Genomic DNA, 22,226 nt, shown 5'->3' with positions numbered 1-22,226 from the left:
GGAGTTCCTTCCCTGACTAGAGAGCCACATGTTCTCCAAGATCCCCCCGTGCCCTGTGATTACTCCTTCAGTACTCAGCTTGCCAAAAGGGCTTGCACAGTGCTGTCTTCTGTTTCTTTTACCAGGCTGTGAACTCTGATGAAGAAAATAGCTACATCCCGTCCACTGCTCTATCCCTAGTGCTTAGTGTCGTGTCTGAAATTTTCATGCATATAGTAGGTGTTCAGTAAATGTTTGCTGAATGAATGAATCAAGCATCACAGGTACTGAATGATTCCCAGAGAGCAGGAGTGCTCCCCAAAGAAGGTGTGTGTTCTCTAGTTCCATGCTCAAAACATAGGGTTAGCATAACCAATGTAGGTGCTATGAATACACGCGAAAGCATTAATATTCCCAGTTACGTTCCACATGTTAACCTGGGGTTGGATGCCACATAATAATCACACTTGGATATTAATTATAAACCCTTTTGATTGGACAGTAAGTAATTATCCTTTCACCATCATTATGCAATATCATGACTGCCTAGCTAAAATTTGCTTGGGGTAGCAGCCCCTAAAAGGCATGGGAACTTTCCCTGCTCTCACCAAATTATACACCTAGTCTCAGCACCTCTTGGTTTCCTTACACTATTTGGTAAGATCCTGAATAAATTGTGTGTGTGTGTGTGTGTGTGTTTCCATGCATCCATCCAAGCAATAATCCACTGATTGTGTGTGTATGTGTTTCCATGCATCCATCCAGGCAATAATCCACTGATTGCCCAATACTTGGCAAACACAGCCCCTGCCTTCTCTGAGCTTATAATCAAATGGAGGAAACACACTTTGAACTGCTGATTACAACCAAGTGTCTACCCAAGGTCCCCTTTGTACCAATATCTGACCACTCCCATGAACAGATGACTGTTGCTGAGCAGCATTGTAATGGTATTCGTAGACGCGGGTATGCACGAAACAACACGAAAGGCCTAGGAACGAGGAAGGATGCAGACAAGAAGGAGGTGCACTAGAATGAGACACATTTTTAGTAGTCACTATCCGAAGTTAAGCTCTTGCAATTCATTGCCTGGCAACAGGAAAGGCGGCTTCACTCCTCAAAAGCTGAGAAAGAGCAGAGGAGGGGAAGAGCATCCCCAGAGAAATCCCCCAGGGATCTCTTAGCCAGATGTTTACAAACTATTGTTTAAATTCTGGAAGGTGGAGGATCCTAACCTGTGCTCTAAGGGTGATTGATTAAGGACAGAGAGAAAAACAGAATTGACTCCAAAATGAATTCACCTGCCACCACCCCATGTTAGGAACCAAACCCCTAGATCATCCACCCTGAAGCAGATTTGCCGCTGACTGCAGGCACGAACTGATTGTCAGTCCTGCCGTGGTTCCTACATGGGAGGTCTGCAGCACTGTTAGCAGTGGTCATGGCCCTGGTATTTTATTCACGCACAACGTAATTGTGCTTTCTATAAATGCACATGTCTGCTTAGAAAATCCTACACCTGATTGTGGGCGAGGCAGCCCTTTACAAATCTTCACCTCTTTATCAATCCTGCCAGCAACCCAATGAAGAAAGTACTATTTTTCTCATTTTAAAGCTGAGAAAACTAAGGCCAGAAGTTCCAGACCATGCCCAACGTTACCCAGTTAGACCTGAGTTCTAATCATTGCTCTGCCACTTTCCGACTTGAAAGCCTGTTTTCTCAACCAGTATACAAGGTCGCCTTAATGGGCAGCCATTTGCTACTAGCCTTAGTTAGGATCGTTTATCTGCTTTTCCTTTTGCCAGTGTGCCGAAATCAACAACAAACCAAGACGTTTGATTGAAGTGAACTGATCTTAAAAACCAGTTTCCATGAAAAGAACAACTATGACTTAATATGCTTGTTGCCTCACTCTATTGCATAAAGGTCGGGATCGAGTTCATTAGTTTATATCCAAAAGAGACTGTCTTGCAAACCTCTTCATTATACCTAGATCAGGGCCCTGAACCTCTGCTACCTGCTAAACCATCCCAGGCATTTGGTTAGATATAGTTACTCATGGGTCCACTCATGAGCATTGCCGTGGAGTCCTGGTATACCTATCCACTTGCCTCAAGTGGCCGTGGTCATCCGGTGCGTGGAATAGGGGTACGCTTTGCATTTATTGCTGTTGACAGAATCAATTAAGTTTATGTCAGATGCGATTCACAATTTAAACCATTCTCTTCTCTGTCTCCTTCACTATGCTTCCTTTCAAATTATTCCTTTCTCTAAAGAACATCTGAAGTGTGGCACCGAAGTGAGTTTTCTATCCCATTGTACTTAATTAGCAAGTTGTGGCATTTATTTCTATTTTAACATCTCGCTTTCTAAAAAAATCTTTATCTTTGTTTTGGAGAGTTGAAGACAAAATGTGGTCCACGGCAAAGAAATGCGATTATGACTTATTTTACGCTCTGGAAAACCATTCCAGACAGAGGTATGTATGTAGCTGGAGATAGGTGAGTTCTGCCCAGAGCCATCTAGGCACAGACCGTATCAGGTTTTAAGCCCCCATGAAAAACACATTGGAGTTAAACACTAGGTCCCTGGCTAACCTTCTCTTGATATTTTCGTGTTTTATTCTTTCTTTAACGTATTTTAATGATATCATCAAAAATAATAGCATTCTCTTTGGAAATATGTATTCTTCATTTCTTCTTTTGTTCAGTACAATGAACTGACGTTTCTCATATGTTGAGGAGAAGATTGCACTTTCATATATTACCGAGATAAGCCCTTGAAATTTACTAGCCATCGGGATTTGCTGCTTTCAGTGATTAATTACCTGTTGGCAGGCACACTTTTCAAAGGTACTCTTTTTAGCTATTTCCTTTCATCTTGACCTACCCTTTTTTATGAGTAACCTTTCGTGTATAGCTCCAAAGAGTTTTAGTAAAGGTTTATTTTGTTTCTTTGGGCAGAGATGCTAGTTTATAATTATAATGCAGCTCATAACCACAGTGAAAATGAAAGCCCCCAAACCAGAGGAGCCTAAATATCATTTTGTGATAGCTCTAATTCTCTAATACTTTAATACTTTCTAATGCTAGAAAGTATTTAATAATCTGGAATAACTTGTCCCTTCAATCTATCAAGCCACCAGGATTCACACCATCTATTCATTCAGCAAATTTTTATGGCACGAATACAGAGCGTAGGGCACTGTTCCACATGTTGGAATACAGCCGCGTACAAAACATAATCCCTGCCCTCGTGGAGCTTATGTTCTAGAGTAGGTAGACAGATGGTAGATAAATAAACTAATGCATAATCTGCTTTGGCGAATAAACCAGCAGGATTAGGGGGATAGGGCGTGCTGAGAGATAGGGACAACTTCTGCATAGGGTGGTCAGGGAAAGGCTCTCTGTGAAGGTGGCATTTGATAGACAAGAGGGAAGGGTTCAGGTGGGTATCTGAAAGAAAAACATTCCTGACAGAGGTATCATCGAAGTCAAAGGCCCTGAGGTGAGAATATGCGTGTCATGTTCAAGGGACAAGCTAGGGAGCTAGTGTGACTGACAAAGTGCAGAAGAGAGCAAGTGACAGATGAGAACCGAGAAGTAGCCGGGATGGGATAGCGTGTGGTCTTACCGCCCAAGGCAAGGACTTTGGTTCTGACTCTGAGATGGGAAGCCTCTGGACAGTGCCGCATGGAGGAGCGGCATGAGTCGCCTTATGTCGTAAATTAATGTTTTACCACAAGTATGGCTTTTATGGCACTGGCGACCAGCTAACACAGTCAATTAGCGAATGCTGTCAGGGAGTACACGATCTCCGCCAGCCCTCGCTGGCTGTGCTTTGTTCCACAGCTGCAGAATGAACCTCAAACTTGAACCCAACGTCGTGGGCATTCGCTCTGTGGGTCACCATGGAATTGGGAAGAACGTGTAATTAGTTCAGACCATCCCATCCCCACTGCAAGGAGGAAAAAAAGGAGTACACTCATTTAACTCAGCCCTCAGCAATGCAGGGAAAACAACTCCCACTGAAGTGAGTCAGTAGCATCTTCATAAACCAAAGCAAGCATATTATGCCTTAAATGATGGCTCAGTGTCCTCAAGGAGGTAATGCACCTTCCTAAGCACCTAATTTACTACCAGGCTGGGACTCAGGCTCAGGGAAAATTGAACCTGTTATTGCTTCCTCAAAATACAGTAAGCAACTGTGGATAAACATTGAGACTATTTAGAAGGACAGATAGTTAATGCTGCTAAGAAGACAAATATGTCATCTGCAGCCATTCTCATGCCACTTTTGTGTGTGTGGTCCGTCCTCCAGTGGTTGCTGTTTGCACACCCATCTCTTGGCTTTCCTATTGGAGTTGCACATGTGATTTGATGTGTTTGCGCAAAATTAAACACTGTGGCTTCACACCGATCTGATTTGCCTTCTCCTGTTCCTTTCTAATGCTAGAAAATTAGCAAAGTCCCTGACAGCCAGGCATGGCCGATGGAGTGCCACCTCCAAAGCTATGAGGTTGGAAACTCTCTTAGTGTTTACTCAAAATATCTGTGCTGTCCTTTAGTCTGGTCACTTAGCTTACAGCCTCCCTGTTTATTCCTATCCCCTATGATTTTCAGCAAATATCCAGCTTCTGTAAACATTCTCTCACTAGATTGGAATTGCATGAAGTACAACTTCAGTGACACCAGAGTGTTTAAAGCGTATTGTTTCTGGTGATTGGCATACCAGTAATCTAACCGTGCAGGATGGTGATTTAAAAATGGGGCCTTCTGCTCTTCTACGGGCATATCCTGCACAGGATCACTTGTAGTTTCCTGTGATTACACTCACGTTTGGCTAGTCAGGCGATAGACGACTTGTATGTTCTTTCAGGTACTATCACGCTGGCAACTCTGGTCACTCTCGTGTGATCCCGAACGATCTGTTTTTTATTCTAATCCATCTCTTGACCCAGGACAGCCACACTCTTTCCGAGCGGTAAATGCTCACCTGCTGCGACTGAGGACGCTAGAACACTTAACTATGACCGAGGAAATCACCAAACACATCACTTTCGAATGGAAAAAAATGCTCAGTCAGGTTATCCTCATAGGAAGCTATTTACCCATAGTAGGTCTCTATCTCGCTGGGCCACCGTAGACTACAGAAGTCAGTTTGGGCCCGTTGTCTCTGACTGTGAGAGCACAGCTTGGGGCAGCTCGGGAGGTGCTCTGTGGACAACCGGCTGGGGAAGGTGACTGCTGTGCCCTCACGAGATCCTTGTTGACTTAAATGAGTATCATCCCCCCAAAATGGTCTCTAAAATCATCAGTCTTCATAAGTCAGCCAGAGATGATACTGCACATTCGGCAAAACAATAACCATTATATAAAGATGTTGGGAGAAGCTGTGACTCACTAGACAAATCATGCACTGATTCTGTACACAAACCGACTCCTTTCCAGGGCCGGAACTTTTACCTGCTTTACCGAGAGAACAGGGTAGAATAGTGAGGTTCATCCAAAAAATGCTTTGTTTGCTACGAACTAGCACATGTGACTGAAGGTCTTCTCTCCTCCCCCTGTACCTTTGGTATTTGAGAGTCAACCACAGAACCGGTCCGTGTCTCCTTTCTCCAGCAGTGGGTTCCAGAGCACAGAGAAAATGGATCTGTGGCAGGGAGGGGGAGGGGAGAATCGGATGTCGAACCCACACCACCTGCTCCCTGGAGAAATAACTCGGGTAGAAAAGGAAAAGACTTGCATCTGGTCTGCCCTGTCTCCCTGACAGCCGTCACCTTTCCGTCAACTTCTTTAGTTGGAAGTCCGCATTTAACCTGTTCTGCCTGAAGCTAAGTGAGGGAGTTGAATTCTGAGGACTCTGATCTCCCTGAAGGGCCACATCCTTCTCTTTCTCTTGGGGAAGGAGTGTCGTTTGCACCCTCCTAATGCTGAGGAATAAAGTAGGCACCGTCATGTGGCAACATCCCCAATTTATTCGGAAAGGTTAAAAAAAGAGACGCAATCCCACTGCTGATGTGATTCATGGGTACGTGATGCCTTGGTGATAGTTTCTCATAGACCAGTCACGTGCATTTAGAAGAACCTTTGTTATGGAGTCAATATGAGCCAAAAGACTAAATACAAACACATTGTAAACATTTGTAGTTTTAGCTCCGTCGATTATCTTTTAAGTTATATGGACCGCTTATTTGCCTGTATAGATTTGTCATTACCAGCCACTTGGTAAAAATTAGCATGAGATAAATAATTGAGCTTTCTTCTGTTCAGATGTAATTTCATTGCCCCCTTTCTTGATGCTGTGTAAACTCTTCAGAAATAATCAGTTATGAAGTGCTTTTGCATTCCAGCCAGTGCTGAGCCTGGAGGTTTCTGACAACGCTGATGTTTGGCTCTTTCTCCTCTGCGTGCTGTGAAAAAAAGAGGTGCCGATTATTAGCAAGTGGCCCCCAAAGAATTGCATGCATGATGCGCAGAACCATGACATGAGGCAGCTCGGAGGCTCGAGAAGTGCACCTCATTTTTTTTTTTTTTTTTGAATGAAAACTCATAGGGAAGAAACTTGGGGGGGGGGGGGGATCAGTTACATATTCCCTGTGACCCAGCAGTTCCCTCTCATCACGGTGACCATCCCAGCCTCCAAAGCACAGCCATTGGTTTGGAGGAGACACTTCCCCATTCATAAGACAGATCTCTGCTACTTTCAGTCCTGGCCTTATTTCTCCAGTCTGGCTTAAGTGGAGGAATGTTATTGCTAGAGTTGTAGGGGAACGTGTGCGAGATTGTGGAAGACCTTGAACACCAGGCCAGGGAGTTTGGAGTTTATCCTGTAGGCAGCAGGGAGCCATTAAAAGATTTTGAACAGGAGGAATGTAAAAAATAGGACTTGATTTGGATGCATGTTTAGTATAAAAGTGCAGTGATAAGATATATTAAGGGAGTGTTATGGTTTTGTTCACAGCATGAATATAACTGGAGAATTCATCTCTACTAGCTGTCTAGTTCAGCTTTTACAGCATGCAAATTTTCAGGGCCAGCTGTAAGGGCTTGATGGTAAAAGAACAAAGTAAGAATTGATAATGTGAATGTAATTGTAAAGAGAGGGATTTTCGTGATCAAGATCACTGGAAGCACAGAATAATAATCATTTTCAGGGCGACTGTAAAATTATTTGTTATTTTGTTTGAGTTTTTTGAAAACACTTCTGTGCTATATAATTACCTTAAGTTTTAAGTGTTCCCTGCAGGGATAATTTATGCATTTTGCCTTCTCATGCAAATGCTTTAACAGTCTACACTGTAGAAAATGAAAGCCGAAAATTATTCCAAATAGGTCATGGTTGTGCAAAGCTTATGAAGTATTAATCATTTTTACAGATTCTCGTAGTTTAGATTATGTTCTTGCATTACGGTTTCAACTAGGGTAATACTTAGGTAACAAACATTTGAAAATTTAAATTACATATTTTGCTAAAGAGGCGCAATTTGCCTATTTCAGAATTTAATGTCATCAAAAAACCCTTTTAAAAATTTAATATAAAAATGTTACAGTATCTCGGGGTAGACAGAACAAACCAAACTGAATTTATGCTAAGCTACTGAAAGCTTATTTATGAATCACGGCTAGATACTTGGTGTAAACACTCCTGAAAAGCACAGTTTTAGAATTCAGACTTCACTGCGGTGGTTTCTACACAAGCATCACATTCTTGAAATGATGGTGAGAATGCATGACATCACTGGTGACGGCACTTTGGTCACAAGGAGGGGACCGTTGTCGTGTTTACTGTGACATAGCTACACATCTGAGCATTACATTGCTCTTATGAAAATATAATCCACTTTATGATAGCGGCATTCATTCAAAGGGTCTTATTTTAATGAACTTGCACAGGACTTCTCTGCAATAATCCTCAGTTTCGCAAGAGACCTGGATCTCTTTGTTGTCCTTGTCTCTTTCACAGTTGGATGTGTATTACACATAGGAAAATCCCCAGGAAGAAATAGGTTTACTCTTCTGTCTGGCTCCTCTGTAGATGCTCACTTCACGGGAGAACGTAACTGGCCCTGGGTGGCCTCAGATTTTACCCTGAGCTCTGAGCACAATTGGGAGTTTGGACAGGAAACAGATTTTTTTCCGCAGAGGAAAGACAATTCACTTTCCCACCTTCCCCATTCAACCTTGGTGGGGAGTGCAGGGGTGGCAGGCATTTCTCAAAGGTCACAGGATTATAGAATTAGGAAAAACAAATCATCACACTGACTTTCACTCTTTATTGTCTTTCTCTGTTTGTCCCCTATCCCATCTCTCTCTTACCAGCAGGTGTACTTTCTCTCTCTCTCTCTCCAACACAGACACACAGGCACGCACAGACACGCATGCGCACACACACATACACACACAGGCCTGAGGAGACTGATCTCTGTGTCTCCTTCCCATTACCCACATCTGCACCTAAAGAGGCGAAAGCCTAGTTTCAGTAAACGTGTTCTGGGGTCATCCTCTAAAACCTCTTGGGTTGCGAGGTCGCTGGAAAGAAGAAAAAACCCCAAATGTGCTGAAATTCAGTCATGAACATTTTACAGTAGAAGAATGAACTTTTCATGGCATAATCTGGGAGAATGTTAAATCGACACATCAGTGGAAAACTATCTGGCGAGCTGGAGAAAAGAGTGGGCTGAGACAGGCTGACTGGCTTAGCCTGAGCTCTGTGGTAAAGCTCTTCCTTCCCAGGGCCAGTTAGGACTGCAGGGTCCTAAGGGTTTTTGCAGCCCTGGAAGCGTCCTGAGAGCTCAGGTTGCCTTAAAGTAAGGACCTCTCACATGTCAACACCAGCTACCTGAAACAGATTCCAGCTTCCTCTAGAAGGAGCTGCTTCCCTCCTCGAGTTACCCTCTAGAAGAACGTGTGAAACCAGGTTCTAGTGTATTAGCATCTCTTGTTCCATTTCCTCAACAGCTAAAAAGAGTTCTTTAAAGAGAAGAAAAAAGTCTACCAAAATCCATTATAATCATTACCTTTGTTATCATCATCATTATTCAATTGTCCCTTACCTGTCACTTGAATGCCATAACTGTTTAGGCAGTTACAGAAAACTTTAAAAGTAGACACTGCTTAAACATAAGGTAATATTAGATTTTTCATTATTGTTATTAGTAACCTACATTATGAAAGTAGAACCAGCAAAACGGTAATTTAGAACAAAAGAAGGGAGATAATAATGTTGTACTTTCTGTGGCATAGTAATTAAAATGAGACATGCAAATGTCATTGGGCCCATTAATACTGGATTATTTCACAAATCTCTTTAATATCATGTGGATCCCACTGATACACATAGTAATGCAAATTTCAGAATCTTAGGATATTTTAAGCCCCAAATTCAAAGCTCATGTATTGTTAGCCTTGAAAAGGAATCACTACTGAATGGAATTCTCATTCGTACGCTTAATGTGTAACAGGAAGCCCTCCCAGAAGTGAGAAGGTGCTTCTCTGCTCATTTGTTTTCATTGACAACTGCTAGTTTTCTTTCTTCTTTTTTAAGATTTTATTTATTTATTTTAGAGAGAGCATGCACGAGCAGGGGGAGGGGCAGAGGGAGAGAGAAAGAATCTCCGGCAGACTCCGCTCGAAGCACAGAGCCCAGCACAGGGCTCGATCCGACGACCCTGAGGTCACGACCTGAGCTGAAATCAAATGTCGGACAGCCAACTGACTGAGCCAGCCAGGCACCCCCAACCGCTAGTGTTCGTACCAATTTCAAGTTGGGGTGGCAAGGGTGCCGCATCTTCTTATGTATCACATGGACTGCAGATGAAGGCGAGGGAAGGGATCCCATAGCCAGTGAGCACATACACGTGTGCTCACTGCCTCCCACACCCTTTCATTAAAAATGAAATCATACCAAGATGGGTGCCGAGGATGTTCTGGCACTTCAGGCAATTTTGAGGATCGTCAGAATCCAGAGGATCCAACACAGGATGCTGGGCTCCTCTGGCAGGTGCAGGCGCAGAGCACAGGTAGATTGCCCAAAGCCGGAAATCTGGCAAGTGGAAGAGGCAGGTTTGAACAGAGCTCTTCAGGGTTCAGAGAGGCAGGGCACAAGAAAAGGAGGAAGGGCTGGACCTTGAGCAGATAATTGGAACTGTCCTTTAGAGGAGAATTGACCTCACAGCTCTTGTCTGTCTGCAAGGTGACTCTTTGCGTGAAAGGGCACACTTGCAAGCAAGTTTATAAAGAAAGGACTTGCTAAGGGCTTCTTTCCTGTGGTTTTATCGCTTGCGAGGTGGGGGACTCCTCTCAGGCCAGAGGGATGTAGTTGTCCCAGAGAGCTGCCATCAAGATCAATTAGATACACACAGATCATTATATACACACGGGGGCCTCCCATGGTGTTTGGCACACAGGAGGTTCTTGGAAAGTAGTGGTTCAGAATGAATTCTTCCATTTGTGTCTTAAATGAATGAGCTGACTTTCCCCCATTCAGACTTGTGGTAAGTGACTGTCCATAGCATCGTCCGGTTAGCTCCTTTCCAGGGGCAAATGAGAGTTAGAAATGTACTGTCTTCATAGCAGGATGGCTCTCCTTACAGCTTCCTATCCCCGGAAGTAATTTGCAGGTGCACCGTGATGTAACGGCCCAGTAGTGCCCTGTGACACCTTTCTCCTCCTCGGTTTACAGATTAGGCCTTTGCACCTTGCCCTGCGATCGCAGGTTTTATGGTGCGCGGTGGAAAGCATGCGGTAGTGACTTGCAGTCGGGGTTGTCCAGCCTCGCTTTCCTACCTGGGCGAGAGAAAAGATAAGAAGTCTTCTCTGAAAGTCTTTGAAGAAGCAGAGTCCTGGTTATTGCAAGTGACTCTCTTCGACACAGACAGACCCTATCAAATTTAACACAACCACTCTCCAACACCAATCAAAACGACGATCCTCAAAATTGCCTGAAGTGCTAGAACATCCCGGGCACCGATCTTGGTATGATTTCATTTTTAATAGGCCGCCTACCTTGCCAGAGTTTTTTATTTGATCTACGAGGAAAGAGCCTTTCTCCTTTGCCATGACAGTTCATTGGATCTCTGGGAAAAGTTTTCAGAGTCCCCAGGCTTTGAATTTTCAGCCAGGAGCTTGCAACAACCACCTAAAAAGTTACAACCTACTAAGCTTATTCTCTTGCTGACTACAGCTACATCCCAGGTCCTTCTCTTGGAGATGGATTTAGATCCCACTCTGAAGCTATTACACAGAGGAGTACTGCCACAAATGAGAAAGCACCATAGTAACAGAGAATATTTGCCCAATGGGCACAAATTAATTCTGGTAAGCAGCCAGAAGACAGGGAAGTTTATTTTTAGAAATCGTATCTGATATCTGATTTCCCTGTCAAAACACATAGGTCAGCCATTCCTTAGGAAAAACCAACATCCAGAGTTAATGCACATCATAGACAAAAGAAAAAAAAAAGTTTTAGGGAGTTATTCAGCTAAGAGAAGTGTTCTTCCCTTGGGAAAAAAAAATACTTTGCTACAGACTTTTTTTTTTTTTAATTTATTTATTTGAGAGAGAGAGAGAGAAAACAGCATGAGAGGGGATAGGGTCACAGGGAGAAGCAAGCTCCCCGCTGAGCCGGGAGCCCGATGCGGGACTCGATCCCAGGACTCCAGGATCATGACCTGAGCCGAAGGCAGTCGCTTAACCAACTGAGCCACCCAGGCGCCCCAGACTTTTGTTAAACAGTAAGATTAAATCTAGTAAGATTTGAAAATTAATGTGCTGGTCACACAGTCTCTCTGTAATGTGTCTTGCAGAAAATGAAGGATGTCTTCTGCTACCTAATTGCATTGCCTAAACAATCTGTATTCTTCTGCAAGGGGTTGGTCACACTAACACTGTCTTGAACCAGTTCCACAGCCTTGGAGACATGTGGCCCGTCCATCTTCCTTACAAATCGTAGCAAGTTACTTCCATTTCAAAACCTATTTGCTGATCAGGTTTGGAGCTGAATGAGGCCTTTGGATCACATAATTTTTGTATGATGACAAAAACAACCCCTCTTAGGCTCTGTAAGGGATGCATGGTTTTTGTTTTGTCTCCTGCTTTTTTTCAAGCTTATTTCAGTGTTATAAAAATAAAACAAATAGGGGCACCTGGGTGGCTCAGCCAGTTAAGCGTCTGCCTTCGGCTCAGGTCATGATCCCAGAGAACTGGGATCAAGTAAGGAGAGGGGCTCCGTGCTCTGCAGGGAGTCTGCTTCTCCCTGTACCTCTCCTCCCACTCATTGTCTCAATCTCTCTATCTCTATCTCTCTCCAATAAATAAATAAAATCTTTAAAAATGAAAAAGTAAAAATAAATAAATCACTCTGTAAAATTTGGCAGTCTCGGTAATCCCTGGCATGAGACTGATGTACAAAAATATATGAAAATCCAGAACAGGCCAATACAAAGGACTAAATGAACTCCAGGCCTAAAATATGATCAGATCTATGTCCTGATTCTGTTTTAAACAGGCAATTGATTGACAAGCTCCTTAGTATTTTTTTTTTGTCATTTTGGTTTGCGAAGAATTGAGAAAATGCAATACTGTGCTGGCATATTTTGTGGGGTCAACATAAGATAAATCAAAGTACCTATGAAATATCTTAGAATATGAAAGTGCTACCAAGAAATTTCATTGTAGCCATATGAGGAAAAATCATCCCATATCCATTTTCTTAATTATAATTTGCATTTCTTTACAAATGGTCGCTAAATAACATGTGTACTTTGAAGTCGTTTTTGTTGCATGGTATTTCATGAAGCCCATTTGTAAGCACTTCATTTCGTTAGAGCTGTGGACAGAAATGAAAAATGAAAGGAGGCGAAACGGTTTTCTGGGGAGCAGGCTTGGAGGAGAGCACCAAACACAAAGTGTAATTCATGTGCAGTCCTAATTTGGGGGCCGAATTTATATTCTCCCATGTTAATAAAACACGAATAAGCAGACCCTTTATAAACGGATTCCGGAGCGAAGAAGTACCTTGGAAAGAAATGAGAATGTATTTATTTTGCCCTGGTTTTCTAGCCATGTATTTTGAGAAGTCATCCCACATTTCATGTTTATGGAACGTCTTTCACACACCTCATCTCACTGGATCCTCGTACAGCAATCCAGTCAGGTCAGCAGGACCGGTAGGGGCCCCCCCCAGTTTTAACAAAACTCAAGGTAATAGAATTCAATTGAAATGTTTGGCTATTTGCAGACCCAGAGAGCAAGAGGAGAAGTTTAAGGCCCCTATCTTGGTTATTAACAGGAAATCTCTTTATTCTTGCTGCTTAAGCACTGTTTTGTCTTTATTATTCCCTCTTGTCTTTCCCTCTCTCTCTCCCTCCCTCCCTCTCTCCTTCCTTCCCTCCCACCCCTCTCCTCTCTCTTTCTTCCTTTCCTCCCTCTCCAGTTTTTCAAGTTGAATGTGTCTGTAGGCCCCCTTCCTCCCTTTTGCACCTGCTCTCTCTGGCCTCACAGGCAGGTTCTGACTCGTCAGTGTCTATTCTCAACCAGTCCTCTGTGCAGAGCATGCCACACTTTGCCCTTTTCCGGATCCATGCACGGGAGCTACCAAGCTCCCTTCAAATGTTATTCCGGTCTTTCATTTATTTATTTCAACCTATGTGTTTTCTTCATGGACTATAAGCCAGGCCTCATGCTAGGAGCTGCCCTGAAGTATCTCACAGTCCAGAGGATATTTGAATGGACAAACCATTGTCTCTTTATCATGAATTAATAATATCGATTCCTTCTCCCCCAACCTCTCCCTTCCCATTCTTTGATCTTAATAATAATGAAGTTCATTCACATCAAATATACCCTGGGAGAGAACATCAAAGTCCTGAATATAATAATTAATCCTGGATTTTGAAATCACTGATCGAGGGGAGACCTATATAGAGAATATAGGTAGTTACAGTGTCACCCCCATGGGTCTGATTTCTGTTTTAAGAATCTATTTTTAAAAATTTTTTTTAACAGGGGGCGCCTGGGTGGCTCAGTCGTTAAGCGTCTGCCTTCGGCTCAGGTCACGATCCCAGGGTCCTGGGATCAAGCCCCACATCGGGCTCCCTGCTCAGCGGGGAGTCTGCTTCTCCCTCTCCCATTCCCCCTGCTTGTGTTCCCTCTCTCGCTGTGTCTCTCTCTCTCTCTGTCAAATAAATAAATAAAAAATCTTAAATTTTTTTTTAACAGAGTCGAAAATCTAATTTTAATTTGCATATTATTTTCATTAGACTGGGGGATAATTGACGCACACAAGTCAGACGTGCCTAAGTAACCTGCTAACTTTAGATCTAGAAAATTGTCATCTGAACATGGCTCAGAATTAGAAGAGTGACCCTTGCTTTTGGCAGTAATTGTTAAATTAATCGGATTGTCAGGCTACTGAAAATGTGGCCGGAAGACAGGACCAAGCGAGAGGATTAAAGGGAGAAATGAGTAGTTACAATGTGTTTATAGAACCCGTTGAAAGGAAGAAGTCGTGTTTTACTACATTCATTTTTTTAAGTTTCTTTAAAAGACCACTCATGTATCTATAAACTGTGTTTGTTTCCATGTTCTCCGGTGCCTGATTTACAAAGTGTTATGTGTGAATAAGACAGAACGTATTGAGAAATACTTCTCTGGAGCAGGATGTGTTCACTTAGCGTGTACATATGTGAAAGGCTACACTGGATGTCACCAGCTTTGTTCAGGTCCAAGGGCTTAGTGTTGCCATCTGACGTATGGACGACCTCAAGTAGACTGTTACTCTCATGAGATCCAAGGGAATCAGTGCAGCCCACTTAAAAAATACTTCTCTCAAGAGAAATGTGTTAAAAGGAAACATTTACAGTGTACATGGCAATCCTCAAAAGCTTCCCATCCTGCTGACGAACAGACTCCAGTGAAGCACGGCCACCCGACCAGTGGTACCAGAGCTGAAAATACAAATGCAAGGGGGAAAATGTAGGAACAATCTGCTACAGAGGCCCATGTTTGCCACGTGACTTTAATCAGAAAGGCGTTTCGTCATGGCGAGCGTATCTTGGTTTTGCAGACGCGTTTAGGGCACTGAGATGACCTTGATGATGGACAGATATGCTTTACTCTCACCTTTTTGGTTCTGGCGACCCAGGGTGCAGGTACACAGCCCCTGCTGAGTGACACTGCTCTCGATGCCAGGGGCAGCCCAGGGCCCTTGTTGCTCCTTCTGACCCTGCGGCAAAGATGCTTTGTGGCCCACCATTGGGTCTGGGCGTTATTTGCATCTAACCAACATTACTGATGGTGTGAATCCCTCAAAGTCTGGGTAGAGGCCATAAGCCCTGGTTAGGGTGGCTGACCATGATCATTTGTGGCTGTAAGTACTCTCCAGTATGTTCTGTGAACATGATGTGGAGGGTTTCAGGTGTTTTCCTGTCGCCGGTGATATTTCCGCCTCCAAAAAAAACTATTTCGCCCTTAATAGTGAGTAAATCGGTAAACAATAAATGTTAGATTTTGCTCCTGGATCTGCTCATTCTGCATAGCGTCTCCTTCCTTACCCAAGATACAATCATGATAACTAACTGGTATGGATTCCTTAGATGAAAGGGTTCAATATCCACTGAGAAAATAACTAACCTTGAACTTCAAGGAGAATAGAGATGATGATACAGAGGAGATTTAAAGACAGATTGATTATTTCACGAACTAAAAAGGCATTATTCCTCTGGGAAAAAAAATTACTGATATGCACGAGAAACAACTTTTAGGAGAAATCAATGCATAAAAAGTTACAAGATATAAAGCATTCCCTGTGCAGCCGAGTACAAAAGAAAAGGTGCTTGGCATCTTTTGAAACCAGTCGTTCATTTATCGTGATAGCAGATTTTTATCTACTGCATATGAAATCCAGAAGAGCAGTGCTGCCTCTGTTTAACATCTGCTGGGTGTCAAGGCCACGATGGTACCTTTTTCAAGAGCGCTAATGATCATCTTCACATCAGTCAGAGGAGGCTGCTGATTCCTTGCCATATGTCTACCTGGCATCCTCCAGACAGGGCTTCCCCGACAGGGTGAACCCAGTACCCCTTTGCTAGTCCTTCCTGTGTTGGGTGGGATGTTCACGTTTTTCCACACTGGATAAAAATGAAGCCTCTTCTGCCTACTCATTCCAACACTGGATAAAATGACAGTGTCACACACAGAGAAGAGAACACTCCTCTGGTTGCTTCAACATTCTTTTTTTGGCCTCATTTTCCTCTCTGCTGAGTTTCTGAGTCCAAATTTAGTGGTGATGACTAAGAAATTGCCAGGATGTGACAGAGGATTCAGTTCATTGAGTCCTTCCTTGCCATTTTTCAATAGTTGTAACAATCGCCAAGTTTTTCCTCCTAATGTTGTAGGTGCCAGTGATCTGTGTAGTATCTGTTATTCTTAACAGATACTAAATCGCTCCTGCAGGATCTGTCCGTGCGATGACAGCCTCCTTCTGCAGACAGCCGATTCCATATGGTATTAAGGAAGTTCCCTGCAGACTTTTCACTGGTTGGGACTTCTGAATCCTGGAATTTCTCAGACTGAAATCTGAATCTCCGAAATCCAAATCCTATAAACGGGAGTTGAGTGGTCCGCTGCTTGCTAGGCCATATGACCAGTCATTTGTGAGAGGAGAAGGTGGGTTCAGAAAATAAGACAAGTTCCCTGCCATCTGGAGCCGTCATGCATGTGCCTGAGTCACGGGGGCAGCTAGAGATGTAGGTAGGGCTTAAGGGAGCACAAATACACGTAGAGTCGGTTCCGACTGAGGGAGATCCTCTATCCGAGCTCGGCTGTGAGGGACGAGAGGAAAGCCAGGAGGTAGGGAGACAGAAGAATGACATTCTAAGCAAAGGAAACGAGTGGCCTCTGGAAAGGCACAGAGGCGCCCACTACCCTGTGGCAGAGGGTGAGGCTGGAGTCAGGGTGGTGACCGAACCGTGGAGAATCGTAGATGCCACATCAAGTTGTTTTTCCCGTAAAGCCAAGCAAAACCGTCAAAAGTTCCTAAGGAAGGGAATGTTGCTTTAGCAGGGAAACGTGCTAGCAGAAGGGGAGAGACCAGAGGGGAGGTTATGCCAGCAAGCCAGCAGAGAGGGCAGAGGGCGCAAGCTAGAACAGTAGCAGTGGAAATGGAAGGTAAAGATCACGGGCTGGAGGGATTTGTGGATGATGGACTTCAAGGTCCCCTGAAGTTTGAAGCGTGAGCAGCTACCAGGATAGGACGGTGGGTGATAATTACTGAGACATAGGGGACACATCAAAGGACTGTGGCTCTGTACTTCAGATAGTATCCTTCCCCTCTTTCTGGTTTGAATTCCTACCCACCCTTCAAAGCTCACCTAAAATAACACCCTCTCTGTAAAGCCCACCCCTCCGCAGTCCCCCAGTCAGAGCAAAACTGGGCTTTCTCTGTTCTCATAAAACACCTTTATGTCTCCCGTTCCGTACTTAATGGTAGCACACCTCGTGTCCAAATCATTTGGGTATATGGCTGACTCCTGCAAATACCTGGGGAGTTTTCTGAGGCTCCTTATTTACCTGTGAACTTTTAGCACCACCCAAGCATACAGTGGATTGTCAGAAACTGCGTATAAACGAATGAGTGAAGGCTGCCATCACATGGGACGTTAACTGCAGCCCTTTTTGGGGACCTGCCTCGGCAGTCATCCCATCCCACCGTTTGAGAGTCGGTCATACAGTATTTATGTACCTACACAGAATCACTCACCTCGATCATATATATTGTTCACCATATTTATTTTTGAACGGTTTCTGACTCTTTATGAAAGTAAAACTCACCCTCCAAGGATGAGATTTTTTTTCCCCAAATGGTGATTTCTTTTTTTTAAAGATTTCATTTATTTATTTGAGAGAGAGAGAGAGTACAAGCAGAGGGAGGGGGAGAAGCAGAGTCCCCACTGAGAGCAGGGTCCCGATGTGGGGCTTGATCCCAGGACCCTGAGATCCTGACCTGAGCTAAAGGCAGACGTTTAACCGACTGAGCCACCCCAGTGCCCCCCAAATGGTGATTTCATTCCCAAAGAATTTCAACAATGTTATATGCAACTGTCCTCATCACTAGAAGAAATGTGGAGACTTTTAGTCACATTTATTTGTAGGCATACATTGGATTTCCCTGTTGAGAATCCCACAAAGGGGAGTCTTCACAACCCATAAACAGAACACCGGTTCTTACATATGATCATTGCCTTGGAAATACATTTCTTCTTGCACAGGTTGAATTTGTGTGAATCTTTGGGGGACTTACCAAGTATGCCCCTAGGCCGAAATAACCCCAAAAGATGACTCTAATCAATGCCTTGGAGGCCAGATGGGGAGAATTGGTGAGCTTACGGAGTGGAACAGATTTTGTGGATTCCCAAAAGAAAAGCACATGTGGCTTAACTTTCAGAGAAAGGCTGCCTCCTATGAGGAATCTGTCCCTCTTTGCTGAAGTGACTTCAGATTCTGAGAGCACTTCAGATTCTCTTGTGCAGATAGTGTGCATTGCTTAGACAGATATCTAATATGAAAAAGAAGGACGGTGGGACCATGGAGGCATTGTTCAGAAAGGGCTGGTGTCCACAAAGCATATGATATTTTTACAAGGTTGTTTTCTTTTTAGGGTTTTATGAGAAATTCTTCCTGATTAACATCTCAGCAAATTGGCAGATATCTAAAATGGCTTCCTCACATGTCGTTCAGCTGCCATTCTTCTCCTTGTCTTCCACTGCTACTCCGTGGACTCCGTAGAGATTAGAATCTGCTGCTCGTTTTATTTGGCTCACAAATGGCCACTTTTGATGGCTGTTTATTTCATACACACAAATCCACAAGACTTGAAAGAAGGTTTTCAGTTTGTTTGTTGTGTTGGCTTTTTTCTGAAATAGTCCGTTGGATCAGGAACCCTTCATTTGTATGGACAGATCCAAGGGAAACATGGCCAAGCACATGGCAGAAATCCCATTCCAGGGTTCAGAGTCTCCTGGGCTGCTCTCTCATGTCTGCTTGTAGAATTACTGTAAATTCCTTGCTTCTCTATTGATTGGCTTGTAAACATTACTGTAAGGCAAGGATGAGGCGAGCGGAGAATTTTTTTTTTTCTTTTTTAAGTCAAGGTCCAATGATTAAAAGACAAATCAATTTGGTTGACCTAAAAGCAAAAGGTAGCCTTTCTTTGTAGCATCCTTCTAGAAACGTCGGCAGCCAGTAATGGCCTCGGGCAGTTGGCAATTATAGTGTATGGTAACTGGAGAACCTATGAAAATTAAGAAGGACAAAATGTTTATTTTCTCATATTTAATCGATTTTAGCTCTTGCATTTATCCAATATATTAGTTATGTGGCTCGTTGTAATTTTTCCATTATCTTATTACAAAGAGAGCTAATCATTGATCAGTGGCACTTGCACTTAGGGCTTTTTCCAAAGCATCATATGAAATGTTATATATAGTCTTGGTTTCCAATGATAATAGTTTATGCTGTTAAAATAGAGCACCGATCATACAAGCTTGAACAATGTCCTGGACTCTTGAAGAACAATACCACAGGGTTCTCCATGAAGTTCAGAGCTATAAATATTGAGCTTTGGTTTATTTACTTGTCTTGCCAGGAACATTTTACACCTGAGTGCAAATTCAAAGAATCCGTGTTTGAAAATTATTACGTGACGTATTCTTCGATGATATACCGCCAACAGCAGTCCGGCCGAGGGTGGTATCTGGGTCTGAACAAAGAAGGGGAGATCATGAAAGGAAACCATGTGAAGAAGAACAAGCCTGCAGCTCACTTTCTGCCCAAACCACTCAAAGGTAAACTTGACACGCTAGGAACTGTGGATTAGACGAGTACCCTTACTTAACTCAATCCTTCATCATGCTTCTCTTAAGTGGAGCGTAATTCTTCCCCATTAAAGGCAATTATACAGAAATTTAGTAACATTTTATAACACTTAAAACATTAAGCATTGACAATAGCATCCAATCTTCTGATTTTAATTTTCCCATAGTACATCTGTAGATAGTAACACCTTGCTTATGTGGGAGCAGCTTGACTGCTAACCCAGGACAGCCAAGAACCCCAAATCCTGCCAAAGTGGTTCCTGGACAGAAACACAGATGCTCAAATGTCTGCATGCTTAACACTTACGGGGAAGCTCCTTGGGCCCCTCTTTAACGGCCCAGCGATACTGTCCCAACAGTTTCCATTCCTAGTTTGTCTTGCAGTCAAGGTGGAAAGGGTAAGGGAGAGAGATGGGGTGCAGAAGATAAGGATGTTAGAAGTAGCTGAGATGTGGTAGAGAAGGGATGGAGGACGTGGGCAAAGCCGAGCGAGACCTCCAAGAGGTCACTGGCCTGGGGTTAGAATCAAGGCGAGAGTAGCAACACACTGCCCCATCGGATCCACATAGCACTGCTCAGCGTGGCCTGTGTTCTGTGGCCAAACTACTTGGATTCGAATCCCAGCTCCCCTCCGTCCTAACTGGGTGGGCAGGGCTGGATTATTGACCTGTGTTCCTCGCCTGTAAAATATGGATAAAGCACCCAAGTCATAGGATTCTTTGGGGGATCAAATGAGGTAATGCACGTGGAGCACTTAGCATAGTGTCTAGTACGTTGTAGGTGCTCTGTAAGTGTCCACTAGTATTGTTACTCACAGCACAACAACAATACTATGTACCACGTATTGCCTTAAGACGTGCACTAAACATTTAGGCTCTTGGAGAGTATCCTTTTGAACATGATAGAAATCAGTGCTTTAAAATTTTAATATTTGGCTTGCACAGCATGCTGTAGATTCTATTTAAGCTTCCAAGAGCTTTATTAAATGCATTTTTCATTAACGCCCTCACGTATATAACCGTAAGTGATGGGAATGAGGCATTAGAATTCTTTGCACACCCCCGTGCCAAAGACTGGAGTTTGCTCGAGCCAAGCCAGTACGTTCTCAGCAGAGTCCTTGGAAGCAGCGTCTTCCGCGTTCGGCCTAGAGCAGGGAAGCCCAGTCACCAGAAGACAAGCTGAGGGCCAGCGCGGGGTGCGCACGCGAAGGCCCCTGACCCGGTGTTTCTCTGCTTTCCAGTGGCCATGTACAAGGAGCCGTCACTGCACGACCTCACAGAGTTCTCCCGGTCTGGAAGCGGGACCCCAACCAAGAGCAGAAGTGTCTCCGGCGTGCTGAACGGAGGCAAGTCCATGAGCCACAACGAATCAACGTAGCCAGTGAGGGCAAAACAAGGGCTCTGTAACAGAACCTTACCTCCAGGTGCTGTTGAATTCTAGCAGTCCTTCACCCAAAAGTTCACATTTGTCAATGACGTTCACCAGACAGGCAGGGTTCACTAGTCTCTCTGCCCTGACACCTTCTTATCATCCATCCTAGCTCCCCATAATTTCGATTGAGCTTGCGCAAAAGAATGCCAAGCGTTATCAGTGAACTAAATCCTGGAGAAGGACTGCCCAATTTTCTCATGATCTCACCTGTGCTTTGGGGATGACAAGCCAAAAACATTTCACAGCACTAATGCTGATAAAAATTTGCTCTCCAACCAAGAAAAGTTGAAAGACCACAATTGCTCTTCAAAAACAAAACAAAACAAAAATCAAAACAAAACAAAACAAAATTAACTGCTTAAATGTCTTGTAGGGGCAAACAAAATGATGTGACCTGTGTTGTTTTCTTGGCTTAATGTTTTCTATCTACGCTTGATTCAGATGTACTCTTTACTTTGGTATAGTGCAACTTTATGATTTCTGAAATTCAATGGTTCTATTGACTCTGTCACTTAATCCAAATCAACCAAATTCAGGGTTGAATCTGAATTGGCATCTCAGGCTCAAGGTAACAGTGTTCTTGTGATTCTACCAATTTTTTTTTTTTTTTTTTTTTTTTTTTTTTAGATTTGTAGTGTATTCTGGTCAAGTTCTTGTGCTGTATTCTGTGCATAGAAATTGAGGTGTATTGTCAACCCCAGTCAGTAAAGATTACTTAAAAAAAAAAGATTATCCTCAAGTGTAGATTTCTCTTAATTCCATTTGTGTTACCATGTTAAACTATTGTTGTGGCTTCTTATATAAAGACAGGAACTGTGAAGCTGTGATGTCGTCTTTTGTGTTGTTAAAATAAGAAATGTCTTATCTGTATATGTACGAGTCCTCCTGTCGTTGTATCTGGCATGTGAATATTGTGTACAAGGAAATGTTAAGACTGGT

General features: G+C 43.4%; 1 protein-coding gene across 6 annotated transcripts in view; it reads left to right on the top strand.

Annotated features, from left to right (window-relative positions):
- FGF13 (fibroblast growth factor 13) overlaps positions 1–21,586 on the top strand; it is a 489,220-nt gene extending 467,634 nt beyond the window's left edge. For all 6 annotated transcript variants that reach the window (XM_035009395.1, XM_035009353.1, XM_035009380.1 and 3 more), the window contains 2 exons: positions 19,628–19,826; positions 21,097–21,586. In XM_035009395.1, the coding sequence (XP_034865286.1) occupies positions 19,628–19,826; positions 21,097–21,233 (336 nt within the window). In that variant the 3' untranslated portion in view covers positions 21,234–21,586. The remainder of the gene's footprint in view (positions 1–19,627; positions 19,827–21,096) is intronic.
- Positions 21,587–22,226: the final 640 nt, after the last annotated feature.

Source organism: Mirounga leonina, unplaced genomic scaffold (assembly GCF_011800145.1).
Source record: "Mirounga leonina isolate KUSES-001 unplaced genomic scaffold, KU_Mleo_1.0 Mir_101664, whole genome shotgun sequence".
In the NCBI taxonomy this organism is placed as follows: domain Eukaryota; kingdom Metazoa; phylum Chordata; class Mammalia; order Carnivora; family Phocidae; genus Mirounga; species Mirounga leonina.
This window is presented reverse-complemented; position numbering and strand designations above follow the sequence as displayed.